This window comes from Protopterus annectens, chromosome 10.part0 (genome assembly GCF_019279795.1).
Source record: "Protopterus annectens isolate FY-2018-M chromosome 10.part0, PAN1.0, whole genome shotgun sequence".
NCBI classification, from domain to species: domain Eukaryota; kingdom Metazoa; phylum Chordata; order Ceratodontiformes; family Protopteridae; genus Protopterus; species Protopterus annectens.
Window position 1 is genome coordinate 1,127,536,071 of NC_056744.1, and position 18,595 is coordinate 1,127,554,665.

The window sequence follows — 18,595 nt, forward strand, 5'->3', positions numbered from 1 at the left end:
CAACTATAGAATTATTACAAATGTTTGTATATAATAATATTAATATTATACCTAATTATAAAACCTATAACTAACTAAATGTTACTATTATGTCATGGTGATACTACTCTATATGCATAAAACTAATATACATAAAACTAAAACTAAATAATCTTGCTGCCATAAATATGTACCTCATCAGATATCATCCATAATTAATTATAATATAATATAATAATAATTAATATTTGATTTACATACTAAAAAAATATATGAATTGATATGTACATATATATATATTCTTGCAAAAAATATTAACCCTATTATAACATCCACTACCATACCACATATTTGAACAAACAACATCCACAATTAAATATTATATAGTTGTACAAATATTTATATATTTATATGCCATTTAATTTATTTATTCTCAATAATGGCATAATAGTTAAATATTCATTCAAACCTGGTGGATTATATGAATTCAATCGAACTTGCCATCTTAATTCCTCCATGTCTAAATGGTATTTAACAATTTTTCCTTGTTGGTCATATTTTATTTGATTAATAATACAAAACTTAAATTTATGATCTGTGTTATCAATAACATGCCTGGCCAAAGCATTTGTTGTTTTAAGATGTTGTATATCTAAAATATGTTCTTTTATCCGTTCTCTAAAATGCCTGTTCGTTTTTCCCACATAGAAGGCTTTACATTGTTGGCACAAGGCCAAATATACAACATTGGATGTAAAACAATTGTAATGTCCATTTATATTAATTCTGCAACCATTTATAATCTCATCGATACCAGTACAATATATATGACTACATACGGTACATTTTCCACATTTAAAATTTCCTTTAATTCTATTATTATATCTATTCACATTTCCTTTATTTTCAAATATATTTTTAAATGATGGACTTTTCCTATATACAAATTTTATAGGTCCCTGAAAAAGTTGTCTCCAAACTCTTTCATTTACAAATATATTCCAGTTTTTTCTCACTATTAACTCAATATTTTTATAGGAATCATTATAAGTAGTTATATATAAAGGAACATCATTATATTTGTTTTCAACCCTGGATGTACTAATAGTATTCATTTGATTCAAAAAGCCAGATTTTAATATTGCCGTATATATACCATTTTTTCTCTTTTCTTTCACCTCATTGTATATATTCATACAAAATTGTTCAGGATAACCTCTACTAATAAAGAGTTGTGTTATATATTGCAATTCATCTAGAAAGTCCTGCTCATCACTTACCATTCTGGCTGCCCTGACCATCTGCCCTTTAATAATGGCTTTTTTCTGATGGTCGGGGTGCCAGCTACTAAAATGCAAATATGCATTTGAAAATGTTGACTTTCTATGAATTTTTGTTTTTAAACAATTTGTTTCTCTATTGTATATAATATTCACATCTAAGTAAGTGATGTCATCATTACTAGTCTGATAAGTGCATTTTAAGAATCTGACTGTTGTATTGATATATTCTAAAAAAGACTTTAAAGTTTCTTTATCATGATCCCAAATAATAAAGATATTGTCAATATATCTAGTGTACATCCTAATATGTTGGTAATATTCAGATTGAAACAGATAGTTATTTTCCCAATAACTCATAATTAAGTTTGCGTACATGGGGGCACATGGTGCCCCCATCGCTACTCCATTTATTTGCTGATAACTCCCTTCAAAATATAAAAAGTTATTATTTAAAACAATTTCCATCAAATTTATTAATGTATTAATTTGTTCTTGCTCGTATAAATGTGTCTCAAACAATTGTTCTTCAAGCCATATGAGACCAATATCATGAGGAATAGTTGTAAAAAGGTTGCAGACATCTACTGTTACAAAACTATATTCACTTTCCATTTTAATTTCTTTAAGTTTACATAAAAAGTCCCATGAATCCTTAGTAATATAAGTAAACCGTGTCATACTCTCCTTCAAAAAATAATCCAAATAATGACTTATATAACATGTTTTACTTCTTTTCCCATCTACTATGGGTCGAAACTGAAGATTATTAAGGCCCTTATGTATCTTTGGAATTCCAAAGATACCACTTATTACTGGATTTTCATTATATAAATATTCATGTTCTTTCTCAGATATTTCCCCTTGATATAACATATCATCCAGTAATATGTCTATTCTCTTAAAGGCTATATTGACTTGATTTTTACTCACTTCCACATAAGTATCACTTAATAACATATTGGTCATATAAGAACTATAATCATTATTATCAATAATGACCATGCCATTGCCTTTATCTGGCCTCATAATTCTTATATTCATGTTATTACTTATTTCTTTAAATAACATTTGTTCCTCATACGTCATATTTGAATGTATTTTATTCTTATATTTTCTTTGAAACATTCTTACATCATATTCGCTTATTTTTTCAAAGATAGTTATATCATCATTCATGGGTGGATTAAATAAACTTGGTTTTGTAAAGTTTTTACATTGTTCATTTTGGCCATCTATTTTGTTCTGAAAAAATATTTTTAAATTTAATTTTCGTGTAAATAATTTTAAGTCTAGTATTGATTCCACTAAACTACCTTTTTTACAAGGGACAAAATTAAATCCTTTTGAAAACAAATTTACATGTTTTACATTGATAGTTAAAGTGGAATAATTAAACACTTTGAAATCTTGATTTTCATTGGTCACTATAATAGGGTTACTTAAAAAAGCATGCGCAATAATATTGATAGCTTTATCTGCATTGAGAATATTATTTTCCACCATGACATGTGCTTCCAAATCCATGTTGGGTTGAATATAATGATCCGGGCTACAATCTATGAAAAAATTAACTTCATTATGTTGTTCCATATTATGCCATCTGTGCTCGTATGTTTGCTCATCCATACTTTGTTCTACATGCACATTTTCTATCATAGTAAACCCATTTTTGTTTCTTTCATCATTATCAACAAACATATTATCATAATTATGTATGCTCAAATTCATAAGTTCATCATCAATAACATTCCCAAAACCTTCTTGATTCCCTTCAAGATTTTGAAGGCGATAGTTGTTACATATATCACATTCATTCGTAGCAATGTTAATGACTGGAACGAATTCATTGTTTATAACATTGTTAGCGGAATGTAATGTAGTACATAATGAACATTTAAACAAACTCTCGGTTTTTGAAGAAACATATAATTTGTTAGGGCTCAGTGTACTCACATGTGCTACTATATTGTCCACATAATGTGAATGAATAATGTTGTTTTGTTCACTGTTGTTACCGCTACGAAATGTTCTGAACGCTGGCCCCTCATGCTCTTTTACTTCCGCTTCCAACCTGGTTTGTGATTCCCCAAAAAAGTCTGTTTTGGTTTTGCTCCTTTTTTTTTTTTTTTTTTTTTTTTTATATTCTTGCTGGTTAGTATAATCGCCTTGATTTCTTAAATGGTCAGATCTTCTAATACCTTCTGCAGTTGTATTCTCATGATCGTTGTAGACTTCAGTCTCATCATCACATTCGTAAGGCGGATTGACGTCATCCATAACTTCCGTTATGGTCGCAGATTGTCTGTTGCCATGGTACTTATCACTCCAAACTGAAGATTTTGGATATGCTTGTTTCTGAGCATACCTGTTGGTATCTCGTTGAATTTTCAAGTTTTTCTTCTGAAAAAGGATGTCACAACTGTGTGTGACATCGGTTATAATGTACGTATACTGATTGTAGAATTGGTCAAATAAAAGATCTTTAGAAATGTCTTTGTTAAGTTCTTCTAATTGGTTGAGCAAGTCTTCTATTTTAAGTTTGTTATATTTGACCATTATCCCCATCAGCTGAATACCGCAACTATCAAAAAAAGCATGACGTTCATTTAACATATTGTCTTGTTGTTCGCACCCATTTGGATATCTCCAAAGGCGCAGCCCTTTGGGAATGATACCCAACTCAATATTGCGAGTCAGATAGCTGTTTTCTAATTGAGTTCTTTTTAACTTGAACAATTTAGTTTCAAACATTCTTAACATTTCTTTCATGGATTTGGACTTAAGCGTTACATTCACTTCTGTACATTGTGGAGAACGTACACTTTGAAAACTATAATCAATAGTTTTCCAAGAGTCAATGTCTTTTAGTTCTTGCATATGACAAAGTTTATCAGAATTACCTTGCGTTGTTCTAATGGGTGGTGTAGGTTGTGTAAGGGGTAAGCCTAAGCTATCCCCTGAGTTTTGAACTCCCACCACTTCTTTGGTTAATATTTGTTGAATAAGAACCGAATGTTCTTTTAAAGTCTCTTGTATCTGCTGCAGCACACTCCCGACATCCGCCGAGCCATTCTCACTTGCCATTGAAAAACTAGTAACCAAAACGAACACCAAACCTGTCCCAGGATAGCGAGATGGAGGCAACGCCAATAAGGAGATGAAAACAGCAGAATACAGATTAAAAACTTCACTGTTAGGCAAAACTGTGAACAAATACGAATACACTGCCACAACGTTCCACAACGAAAAATCCTTTATTTACCTAGGTTTCGTTCGTTCCTACGAACTTCATCAGAATACAAACAACTGTTTCTACACCACGTTTAAATACAATTTTGTATGCTGTTAATTAATTGATTAATGTCAATTCCCTTTTTCCATTATTTTTGATTGACTTCATTCCTTAAAGGGATACAAAACTTTACTTAAAAAATTCATGTATGTGTATTAAAAACTGCTCCAAAACATACAATTATTTATGAAATGTTATATACATTTAAAAACTTGTGTGTTGTCCTAAAACCTTACAACTATAGAACTCCTGTGTAACTCACACCCTCCCTTGCAACTACTGTGATTTTATCCAGCCCTACTCACACCTATAGGTACTTTCTTCTGATAGTACTCACTCTACTGTCCTTTACGTCTCTTCCAAGATTCTGACAACCATGGACGGACAATTTCCTGTGGTTTCTCCTGCTAGTCTTGTTGATATGCACATCCTGAGACAGTGTAGCAATTGCCTCATGTACACGGACAACCTTCTTCTACCACCTAATAACAAAATATGTGAGAGATGCAATTATATTAAGAACCTAGAATCCTTGCTGTCTCAGTCAGAAGCCAGTACATCTGGCATTGAGAAGGTTGTCTGCACAAACACCACACCTTTAACACCACCCCCACCTGTACAGTATATTCCTACATATGTGGAGGTTTTCAACAAAAACATACCTAAACAAAAGAGACCTCTGAGCCAAAAGCACACACACACATCACAACCCACCGCACCAAGCACCACACATAGTACATCATGCCTGTGTCTCACAGCCTCTAAGGCCCCGCCACAAACCCATCATACTAGTCATAGGAGACTCTATCATGAGACAGACAGATGTGCCCCTCACCAGGCTAGACAAGGGGAAAGTCATGGTAAGTTGCTTGTCAGGTGCTAAAATCCACCATATCACTCACACGCTCAAGTCTCTCAATGACTGGTACTGTTATTTATCTGTCATAGTCCATGTTGGGGTGAATGACTTGAGCTATACCTCTCTGGACTACATGAAGAGAGACATGATTGAGCTTGCTAAGTATGTGTCCTAGGCAGGTATGACCCTAGCCTTAAGCAGTATCCTACCATCACCCAGAATGATGCCTCAGTGCAAACATAAAATGATTGATTTTAACAATTGGCTTAGTTTCTAGTGTCATTCCAAAGGGATCCCATACCTTACTGCCTGGGAGGACATGATTGACAGACCATGATGCTTTGCCAGAGATGGCCTTCATCTGTCTCTCCTGGGCTTCAGGCTTCTGGCAAAGGCTCTTGCCTCCCCCATCCTTCTGGCAAAAGGCTCTTGCCTCCCCCATAGTGCCTTTTTAGGCAAAGTCATGAAGACAAAATTACCAATGTGAAAAATTCTTCTAAATGAAATTTAAAAGTCATGTTACTAAATGCTAGGAGTCTTAACATGAAACTGCACTCATTGCAAGCATTCCTTGCCCTGGAAGATGCTGATATTTGTGCAGTTACTGAAACCTGGTTCAAAGCTGCAGAGAGCAGCCCAAACTTACCAGGTGACTTGTCCTACCATACTTTCACACACCAAACAGAGGGATACAAAGCCAAAGGTGGTGGAGTTTCAATATTTAAAGACATACACACCTCCAGGCTGGTCAAACAGTATGACATACAAGGCGCACTCCAGGTGCAATTAACTATTGACAAAACACCTATTCAAATCATAGCTAGCTACAAACCCCCAACCATGACTCAGGACGCCCAATCCTCCTATCTGTACTTACTTGAAGCCATCAAGCTTCAATCCTATGCCCAGATCCTGGGTGACGTAAACTACCCAACCCTAGAGTGGAAAACCTATTCTAGCTCAAACATGAATGCCCAGAAATTCCTCAACTTTGTCAATGCCAATGCATTGGATCACCTGGTTGACACCCCCACAAGAAGTGAAAATATCCTGAACCTGATACTAACAAACATGAATAGCCACTGTAGCACCCCCACAGTGTCACCCTCCTCGGTAAGATCCAACCATAAAGCAATCACTTTCAAAGTCACCATCTCCCCTGACCCCCCCCCCCCCCAACCAGGGTAGAACAAAAAAACTTTTCCAAAGCTGACTACAACCTCCTAAGAGCAGGTATAAGCAGCTTCACCACCATCCCTTCAGTTGAAGCAAGCACTAATGTCCAAGACTACTTAAAAAAAATATATGAGCACCTATATAGCTGCATGGACTCAGCAAGACCTGACAGGACCAAATCATCGTCCTCAAGGAAGAGTAAACCTGTCTGGTGGACAGCAGCAATAAACAGACTCTATAACAAGAGTATAAAATTGCTGTCCAGGGCCAAGAAGGAGCAGGTGCCAAGTTGGAAGCAATCTCTCCTTTGAACAAGCAAATAAGGTCACTGGCAAAATCTTCTAAGGCTAACTTCGAGTCCAAATTGGCCAGATCCACTAAGGACAATCACAAGGCCTTCTTCGCAAATGTCTGCAATCTCAAATGTAACTCCAAAATCTGCTCTGAATTGGTGGTCAAAAATACCACATACACAAATGCCATAGATATAGCCAACCTGCTGGCTGACAAGTTCAGTGAAAACTTCACCCCCCCCCCCTGTCTCACTTCAATAAACCAGGACATCCTCAGCACTTGCCCCCCCCCCTCCCTCATCACCAGGGAGCAGGTTATTAAACCCTCTCAAAAGCAAAAAATACAGCCTCCATGGGACCTGCCAACATCCCTGGCTGTGTCCTACTTGAACTCAGGCAAGAGCTCTCAGCACCACTAGACACCTTATTCAGCCAAAGCCTGTGCACCAGCTTCATCCCAGCAGAAAGGAGGATAGCCGCTGTCATCCCTCTGCACAAAGGTGGAGCGTTCACCGACTCAGGCAATGATAGGCCCATCAGCCTAACTAGCCTGATCTGCAAGGCCATGGAATGCGTTATCATGGACCTTATATACAAGTACATTGGCAACCTCCAAACATTTTATCCTACACAATCTGGTTTTGTCAAAGGGCGATCATGCCTGTTAAACTAGATTGCCTTCTCTGAAACAGTCACCAAAGCCATGGATGAGGGTAAGACATTGCACACCACCTATCTTGACCTAGCCAAAGCCTTCAACACTATTCCCCACTTGGACATAATAGATAAACTCTCCCATCTAGGCATCAACCCATATGTTACCAGATGGGTAGCTAACTGGTTCACTGATATTACCCACTCAGTCATAATAGGGGAAGCCAACTCTAGTAGTAGACCCCTAACAAGTGGCGCACCCCAAGGATCGGTGTTGGGGCCTCTACTCTTTGGGATATATTTTTCTGAGGTGCAAGCCAAAACCAGTGGTCTGTGGCTGACCAAGTTTGCAGATGACTGCAAGCTGTGCACTGTCATAAATTCCCCTAGTGATGTGAACATCCTCCAAGAGGGCCTTAACCAAACTAATGACTGGTGCCAGAAGCATGGCCTCAAACTGAATGGCAAGAAATGCATCATTATCCCCTTTGGGGAAAATGGTGTCCCAACTAATTATCACATTAATAACAATGTACTAAGCATGCAATGAGTTGTGAGGGACTTGGGCACCCAGGTTGATAGCAACCTGACTTTTGACCACCATGTTGCCTCCATCGTATGGAAGGCTGTCTACATGGCCCACCTCATAAGTAAGGTTACTTCATCCAGGAACAAGGAAGTCACAACATCCCTGTCCTGCTCCCTTATTAGACCCATTATTGAGTACAATGCTCCCTTTTGCATGAACCTTGCCAAGCACATGCAGCAGTTGGAGAGACCACAGAGGTTCCTGACCAGGAAAATCCAGGGTCTCAAACACCTATCTTATACAGATAGGCTAAAAGTCCTGTTCCTCTACTCAGTCTCATACAGAATGCTCAGAGGTGACCTGAGTATGGCACACAAAGCCATCTCAGACTCAACCTTGATGGAGTTGCTGCATATCCATAAGTCAAACTCCAGTCGCACAACCTGCACGCAAGGTCTCAACCTGGCCTGTGACATTACTAGAACTTGTTGGCAGGATGGATTTGTGTAATGAAGATCCCCCACCCCCCATCTGTGGAATAGACTTCCTCTGCATGTCAAGCAGAGTACCTCAGTAGCCCTCTTTAAGAGGAACCTGGATGACAGGGAAAAGAAAATATACCCCTGGGATCTCACCTGTGTCCCTGCTGGACAGGGAAAACAACTGCTGACTTTGTGGGAACATTGGTGAAATTCTTAGCTAGGCTTATAAGGGCCTCCAGGCCAATAGCCTAGTATCGTCCTATGAACCTGAGTGGGGGATTGTGTCAAAACCATAGGCCAAATCAATATAGCCAGTATGCACTGTCTTACCTTCATCCAGGCCTGTCTCACAGAATCAGTGGGCTGTGACAATATCACAGATCACCTATAGCGTGACTCAGAACATACCCAATACACAGCTGGATCTACACTTCAACACACCCTCCCCGTAGAATGGTGTACATCAACATGCATCCATCTGAGAGGCAGAGGGTGGGACAGCACCAACATGTAATCATGGTAACTTTCTAAATCAACACTGGTAATATGCTAGCTGTGTACAAAAGACATGTGTGAGTTGTTAATGTTACGCCCTTGTCTGTTACATCTGTTGATGTCCTCAAAAAGGTCATCAAGGGTGTGCATGATGACAACACTGTCATCCTATGGAACTTGACCAGGCCAAGGCATTTCACAGAAATCTACACTGAGGTATTAACCTAGAACTGTCCCAAGTGGTGATAAACACCTATATCACCAAGTGGGTAGACCAGTGGATCACATATGTGGCATCTAAATATGTTAAAATGTGTGACGTGACCTATCTTTTGAGTCTAGTTATAAGGTCTGTACATCAAGGCTGTATCCTAGGCCTGTCCATTATTTAAGCCACAGCCGTCAAGAATGACATACACATCCTGTGTCCAAACATCTGAATGGAGGACTGCAGATTGTGGGCAATCATTGATTACAACTCTGATATTAATATAATACAGACAGTATCAACACACGCCAAAGATTACTGCCACAGCCATGACAATGAGATGAAACAAAAACATGGAGGGATTTGTTACATTATGAAAGCAAATGCACAACCCAATGATGATGTGAATATCACAACCCAGTGAGCAGATGGTGTTTGTCTATATTATATGAATGAAAGTTCATAATGTCGAACACTCTAAAGAGCAAAAATGCCGGAGCTGGAACTCCTTATTGTGGTGGGCTGCGCCACCCACAACCCTTGCTAAATATATATACCAACTCCGAGATCGCACTACAGTGAAGAAAGGGCAAATATTCTGACCTTGACTGTACTGCGATCCCACAAGAAGTGCTTTTAGTTCTGGCATTTTTGCTCTTCAGAGCATTTGACATTATGAACTATGAACTTTTGTTCATATAATATAGACCCGATGGTGTGGTATGTGACCTTTTAACTGGGGTAGATGGTATGTGGAACATCCACCAGCATATGCCCACAGTCGTGACTATTCCCTTGTATGCAACATAACCAACTCCTGAGTATGTGCAGAACATTCACTTCAAATGCCATAATACATCCATAGTTCACAGCCTTCATCACACCAATAACTGAGTACAATGCACCCTTCTTCATGTACCTTCCTATACATCTTCCAGTGCTATGTAAATGAAGTATACCACCTTTACCACAGTGAGCTCCCACACATCTCATTGGCCATATCTAGGTATTCATTTTGTTGCATAAACATTACTGTCTGATGGTGCAGAACCCCCCATCAAAGTGTTATACCAGATGCATGTGTGATGTACTGGCATGGGTTACATTCTTGACCTTGTAGATTGTATAATTTATTTGCCATGCACACCAGTCAGTTAGCCTGGATTTATCATAATGTCATACACTTGTATAGCAGTGTCCCTCCTAACACCTCCAGCAGATGTTACAGTGTCAGCACGGAGTGTTTGATTACCCTCGTAGATTGCTGACATGTCGTAATAGTTGTACGTGTGTTTATACAGAACCAACTATGATCACTCAGAATCACATATGCTATATCAGAGACATGGGATTGCTGACGGTATTATTCTGATATTGTTCATGATTGTACTTGCTTCTGTTTCCAGTTTTTCATAACCCTGTATCTCTGTCCCACTTGGTGGAGACCTCTGCTGTTATTACAGTCATGTTCAGGCAAACCAGTTCGCACACTTCACAATATGCACCTAACCCCAATTGTACATAACATCCCCAATAGATATCCTCACCATTGTTCATGGCAGGATACTTATATCACAAAGACAACTCAGTTATTATGTCACCTTGTGTGACAGTCACATAGTATACATTTTCACTGTGCAGTCTGTACTGTACTATATGGATATATGATTAGTGTTCCTGCTGCTGTTGTCTTCCATCTACATGCTCTCATCTGCTGTACATTACTATGTTTCACCTGTCCTCTTTCCCTGTGTTCAGTCATACAGTTCACCTTTGTGTCCCTATTCAATACAACATAACTTACCCTAACCATTTATTTTAAATGGCAGTCCTTGTACCATTATGGATCATTTACACAACTTTTGTATAGAATGCCTGAAATGGAATTCCACAATACTTTGCACTGTATACACTGTCCTGTAATGCATTTGAACCATATATATTGCTATATTACTAACGCTGCTAATCATTGTGGCATTCCGTGCAATCCTGTAGACCTAGTTTGCCATAGGTACATGTCTGCCGATATCTGTGTTGATATACATGGCTTTCTGCCAGGCATCACTGTTGGTAGCTATGAAACCATGCTTGTTTACATTTAAATGTGGTGTATGTCATGTATATGTAATAAGCATGTAATTATAAGTAGATAATAACATGTAAACTCTGTGTAGGCTTCTCACAAAGTCTATACAGAGTTTATTGAATCCCCAGGTATATTTATTAATGTCTTGTAAAAAAACTGTCTATTGCTGTATGTTGTCTGTGATTGTGCTTAGCACGTGACCAATTATTTTTAACATTTATATTAAATCTTAGAGTTGAACAATCAATATTAAAATTTAAAACATACAGATATGAAGACTGAATTTTAGTTTGTTGAAATAAGTTGTAAAACGAATAACAAATAAATGAAAAAGATTCAATTCAAGAATAAAGAAAACAATGGAAATTATATATGCAAGATGCAAGAAAGAAATTAAAATTAAAGGGTTCAGTTGTGCAAATAAATTAAATCTTAATTCAGATACCATTTTCATAGTTTTCATACAGTTTTGCAAAATTTCTTGTTCTACTCATGTATTGTACATATTGTTTAATACATGTATAATTTCTTCAAAAGATGGAAGCTAAGCTTTTTTCATTTTATTAAAATTGACATCCTTGCTGTTTCTAAGACTAGTAATAACAATAAACTTTGATCAGATTTAATGCAAGATGGTAAAAGAATATTATATGAAATTAAATGTTTATTAATATTATTATTTAAATTGCATTTCCACTGCATATCTCATAAGAATAATAAACTAATATTAGCAAAACAATAAAACTAGAAAACTAATCCATCCTCCTTCCATTACAAGTTTTGGTCTGCCTCAAATAATATTTTAAAGTATTATTTAATTTATAGAGACTATAGTAAACACCCAACTTTTCATTAAAAGAAATGTGAACATTTTATTTAGATGAATTAGGAATGTTATTTATGGGCAGCCGCGGTGGGGCAGCGGCTAGCGTTGCCGCCACACAGCAAGAGGTTCTCCGGTTCCATGCTGTGTGGCCTTCTGTGCAGAGTCTGCATGTCCTGTGGTCACGTAGGTTTCCTCTGGGTGCTCTGGTTTCCTCCCACATCCCAAAGACATGCTGTAGGTGGATTGGACACTCTAAATTGGCCCTAGGTGTGAGTGCGTGCATGTGTGTGCCTTCTGTGGAAGTTTGGGTGCCAGGCTGGCAACTCGACACCGTAAAAACTCCACTGCCAATCATGAATGGACAGGTGATCCACTGTGGTGACCCCTAACCGGGAAAAGCCGAAAGAAGAAGAAGGAATGTTATTATACATCTGGATTTGATTGGAGTGCTTATATAACATTGCAATTATTAATAAGTTCTAAAACCATCTTGTTAGTAATCAGATTTTATTTTCTGGTCTTTAACTATGATGTTTTTAGTGAAGAAGTATATATATATTTCCAAATTGCTTTTTACAAACCTTTAATCCAGTAAGCAATCCCTTTTGCAACCAAAATTAATACATATACTTTGTAGCTCAGAGAACCCAGTGATTCCATTTTTTCATGACCACATGTGATTTTAAACAGTAATGCAAAGATGATTTATAATCCTCAAATAAATAATATATTAATTTCATTTATATTTTTTGTGGAAATAAAGGAAGTTGCAAAGTGCAAATAATTTTGATGGTAATATTATTATTAATTTCATTGCTATGTTTTTTGTGGGAATTAAGAATTTTTTGTAAATGTTAGCATATTATTGATAATAATATCATTACTGTAATTATCTTCAACTATAAAAATGTAGCTGTTTGCTAATTACGACTTTATTACTGTTTATTATACTGTTAATAGTTACATCACTTGACTCTGTATATTTTTCTATAATTATTCATAAGTATTTAATTTCTTTACATACTCAATTAGACTTGTATTTATTAGGCTTTCCATCCATCCACCAATCTAAAACCTCTTTTTCTCATTTTTGCATGTGGGGCCAGGGTGTCACTTCACCAGTGGCAATCATTTAGAGCCAAAATTTACATAGCCGGGTGTCTAGCCTTGCCATGGTAGTTCTTCCATAACACACACTCACATATACACTCATACCTATGGCCAATTTATAGTTCCCAATCCAACTACTGCATGTCCTTGGACTGCGGGAGGAAACTGGAACACCCAGAGGAAACACAAGCGAACACAAGAAAGCCATACAGATTACATACAGAAGGCACTTCAGCTGAGAATTGAACTGGGCAACCTCTTGATTTGACAATACTATCTACTATGCCACTCATTGTCTTTTTGACTGGCAAATTTTGCCAAAGTTTGCCTTGGAATAGCATGTATTCAGTAAACTATCAATATTACTTATTGATTCATTAATATTAGATATGACAAACATCAGATCATCAGCAAAAAAAAAAAAAAGACTGATAAGAGTTTTTGTGCTTGAGAATTTATGGACTATGCTTTAATACTTGTTCAAAGTCTAATTCAATTAGCAAGTGACTCCATGACTAACATTAAAATTTAGTGGAGAGAGAGAACATTGCTCCTTAGCTCTCTTAATGATCTTGAAGCAATGATAAGGAAGTATGCACATTTTAACAGATGTAATACAATGATTAGACATTCATTTTATGCATTAGTAAATTGAGGTCAAATTTATAACATTTCATCATCAGAAAGATATATTTCCAGTATAGTGGTTGAAATGCTTTGCCTGTATCCATGTTCCAAAAAGATTAGTGCAATAATTCAGAGTGATGCTTTCTAATATGAAATATTTTCAAGAACCTTTTAAAGATATTGTTAAACACCATCAGTATGAATTCAATTTCTCTGTTTAGAAATATACATATCCAACATCAGGTCATGAATATCTAGAATTGTGTGATCTTTTAAATACTTAATTGAACAACTGAGTGATATAGACAGATACATCTGTAGGATCTGAGTCTGTGTAGTAGCTCAGACACTGTAAAATTCAAACAAGGGGATGGAAGTCAGTAAGGATGCTAGGTCTCCCATACTGGGGGACGGGAGAATGGCTTCAGTTAGGTAATTAGCATTTTGAACAGATGCTGCAGAAAAAAGCTGTGACTGGTGATGTGAGATCAGTACTGCCAAGGTAGAGATAATATCCTTCACTGGTACAAGTGTGGAAGCCTGCAGTGTACCTCTCACATTAATGTGAGCACTTGTATCAGCCATCTGGAGATGAAGCTATTAATAGCATTACTACTGTCCATGTAAAGGAGGACTTCCTGTAATAACATTTAGAGGAGCTGGGAGAGATGATGCTGGTGCTTCTCTTTATGTCGCTTGAGCTGTTAGTGTAATCAGCCATAGTCAGGAGTGGGCCATAGGAAGGCCAGTGGTCCATAGATGGCTGTGTCACAAACATCTTCAATGTCTGTCAGTCTGTCTGATTTTTGGTGCGCTTCAGGAAGCTCTTACAATGACCACATTGCCATTGTGGACAGAGACTCATTGGAGGAGGCAAGTTCCCGGCAGACAAGAAGGCAAAACGAATATAGAAAATTGGGCTCTGCATTTTAGCCTTTAAGCAGGAATCCAGTAAATATTAACTAATATGTACACACTGTTTTAATCCGGTATTATTACCATAAAAACATCCCACTAGACTGGTTAAAAGTAGCAATTATTCTTGGCACAAGACCACTTTTTGTCTACAATAGTATAATGATTCTTCACAATTTAGAAATAATGAAGAGGCTAGTAAAATATAACTATATTTAATCTAGATGTAGCATTTTCTTGTAATTATTTTTCTTGCATGAAGAAATTAGTAAAGCTGAAAAGTAGACTTATTTTGTTTTAATAGCTCTATGCTTATGTCTGATATATTGCCTTCTTTCATAATAAATATGTAATCATTGAGAAATCTAATATTTCATTAAGTTTGCAGGTTTCTTCTTTCCTTTCATCACCAAGCCCAATGTCCTATTGTATCTTCTTTTTAAAAATAATGTTGAAAGTATTTCTGCGATTGTTGAATTTCATATAGGTAGGAGTGCATTGAAAATGGATTAGGGCATGCATGTTGAAATAATAGACTTGAACATTTTGTCATTAAAGTGCACCTAACATTTCGCCTGTCATCTGTCCTTCCTTTTCCCACCATCTTTTCCTTGCCTGTTCTGTGTCCTCATCAGTGCATCTGTAGATTTATTTATTCTCCACTACCCATTCTGGCAGATCATTCAGTGAGCCCACAAAAGTCTCCATGAAGAAGCACTTTCAGAGATCCTGTGAGTACTTGGTGCCTGCAGTTTATCACTTGTGACCCCTCTTACACAATTTCCCTTCAGGGTGACCCATTCACATTTCCCTAATATTATGTTTTGCAGCAATATCTTTTCCCCATGTTTTTGGCTCAATCAAAAATGTTCTGTCTGCTGTAGTTTCTGGCCGTTTCCATCATGTCATTTTTCAGTGCATCTCTCACACACATTTGGGGTGACTTCCCTCTCAATTAAAGGAAATGTTTCCTATTCACTTCCTTTCTTTCTGAACATAAGTGTTGTCTACGTGTAACCTTCCCACTAGCCAATTTTTCTTAAAAATTGGACCCGTAGATTTATTGATCTTATCCTTTCTTCTGTGTCCACTCCATCTAAAATTTCATGCAAATGGGGCAGACAGAAGTATAAATATAATGGTGAGAAAAGTACAGTACTGAAGAATCAACCACTTGTAAAACCTAAAGTATCCATGTTTTCTTTCTTTAATTGAATGTGGCAGAAGAAAATAAATCTTCTTCTGTTGGCTTTTTCCCGGTTAGGGGGCGCCACAGCGGATCACCTGTCCGCTCATGATTGGCAGTGGAGTTTTATGGTGTCGAGTTGCCAGCCTGGTGCTCAACCTTCCACAGAAGGCACACACACGCACACCTAGGGCCAATTTAGTGTCCAATCCACCTACAGCATGCCTTTGGGATGTGGGAAGAAACCAGAGCACCCGGAGGATACCCACGTGACCACAGGGAGGACACGCAGACTCCGCACAGAAGGCACCCCAGCCGAGAATTGAACCAGAGAACCTCTTACTGTGAGGCAGTAATGCTAACCGCTGCACCACCACGGCCGCCCAGCAGAAGAAAATGAATGCTGTGTGAAATATTTAAGGATAAATAAATTATCTTTCTTACTGTGGTCCTTTCTTGTCATTCACATTGCTCTGTTTTGCTGTGGTACTAGCATGGGTGATTTCTTATACCATGCTTCTCAGCTGAGCCTAGTTATGAAAACGGTGCTTATTTTTGTACTACACTCTGGAAATAACTGAACACTGTCCAATATTTGAAGATTTTCTTCAATACTTTGTTCTGCTCATTATCTGTGCATTCTTATCCTTTGGAAATATAGGCCCATACATCCGAAAACTAGGCATACATTAAGTATCCAGTGGCAAATTACAGAACATGGTAAGCAGTGCGCTACATTGTAGTGTGATTTTGTTTGGCTTTTGTTTACTTCAAAAACTGCTTTTCTTCATGCAAACATGGGTATTTATTTGCATTTTTAGATGATATTTTTCAAAATAAGACCCATTGGACCCTGTCTCAGGAACCAGGGAAGAGCATATGTACAATTATGGTTTTGAGTTTGACCACAGTCAGTTGTAGTATCTACAAATTTTCACTGACTTTGTTTATGGGTTAGGTTCATAAGATCATTGTGTAACAACATTAAAATCCAATAAAATATCATAGCTAAATTTAATATGATGAAATAAGCCCTACAACTTTGATTGCTGTCAGAATTTTGCATTTTGACCTAAAACTTTCTACACATTTCTCAAAGTACCTCCTAAATGTGTCATCTTTCCTATTACAAGTTCAGACATGATTGTCTTCCATCTGAAAGGACAGTTTCTTTGTGAGAAGCATATAAACATTCACTCTATTTTTATTTAAGAAGTACATTTATAAAAGGAGTTTATGAAACAGGTGTGCAAATTCTTGAACTACAAAAGAAAATGTGTGCTTATTTAATAAGCCTCATGATTTTATACTTTGTGGATGTTTAGCTTACTTCATTGGAAATTGGATTATATAGCATTTATAGAAGCTGTAAAATGTAATCATCATACAGATTGCAGGAAACACATGAAAATAAAAAAAAAAAAAAAAATATATATATATATATATATATATATATATATAGAGAGAGAGAGAGAGAGAGAGTCTGATTTCCACATTTTCCTGTGCCATTCCTCTCTAATTGCAAAGGTTCAGTAATGGATCATGATGGAACCAAACCCTTGACCTAAAAACCTGTTCTGCATTAGCTGGTAGTTGTACACTTTATCACATAACCTGGAATTAGATTAGTCAATGCACCATACCTACTATGAAATTACCTCCACTGACACACAAGTAGTAGTGATACTCCATCAATGTTACACTTTGTCGTGTTAAATTTTATACATTACAGATATCGTATCAGAAAAATATCCTGAGTTCCTATAAATGATTTGGATGTTAATGCAGGCTTAACAGGATAGTTTTCATACTTGAAGAGACTCAGAAAAAAGAGTAAACTCCTTATCTAGTTAACATTTTAGCCAAGTATGTCATCTTAAGCAAATATTTAAATTAGAACTACAGTAATCAAATACAGTAAATCAGTGGTAGTTTGTCAGTCTTGTATAAGATGAAGCTAATTTCTGGTTATTATCTCTGTGTAGGAAACTACAATTACTGAAATAAAACACAGATTAATGCAGCTTCCTGATGCGCATGGAATCGTTATTGATGGCTTTCCAAGAGATGTTGCTCAAGCCTTATCCTTTGAACACCAGGCAAGTGAAGCATACTTTATGGCAATGCATTTCCATGTGGTCATCACTGTTTGCAGCAATTCAAACTTTCCAGCAAGCATTTATAAGAGCCAGGAAACAATTAAGGGGTGATATAGTCTGATAACATCCCTTCATTACTCAGTATTTAAAGCTGTGCTTTATTTTTATGTAATATTAGAATAGCTTTTGTTGCCATTTTTATAATATTGACTGATATTATTTAAAATGCACTATAGACATAAAGTAATACTTTTATGGTCTAGATATCCATTTAATGTACATACTGTGTTTACTTTTGCTGCATTTGATGATGTTAATCTTTGCTTTTGAGTAAGTACAATGCCATAAGAAGCTGATGTAAAATTTGGATTTGGTTAATAATTGGCTGTAGAGTAAAGCAGAAGACTGTTTTTACCAAATTATTTTGCTCTTCCCTGAGATATTGGCTTCTGTGGTCTATACGGTGATGGTATGAAAGTATATAAAAGTGTAAGCA

The 18,595-nt window shown here is 36.8% G+C and overlaps 1 protein-coding gene across 1 annotated transcript in view; it reads left to right on the top strand.

Annotated features, from left to right (window-relative positions):
• Nucleotides 1–18,210, top strand: part of AK5 (adenylate kinase 5) — a 656,899-nt gene extending 638,689 nt beyond the window's left edge. Inside the window, exon 5 of the mRNA XM_044086845.1 lies at nucleotides 17,986–18,210. Within this exon, the coding sequence (XP_043942780.1) occupies nucleotides 17,986–18,210 (225 nt within the window). The remainder of the gene's footprint in view (nucleotides 1–17,985) is intronic.
• The last annotated feature ends 385 nt before the right edge of the window (nucleotides 18,211–18,595 follow it).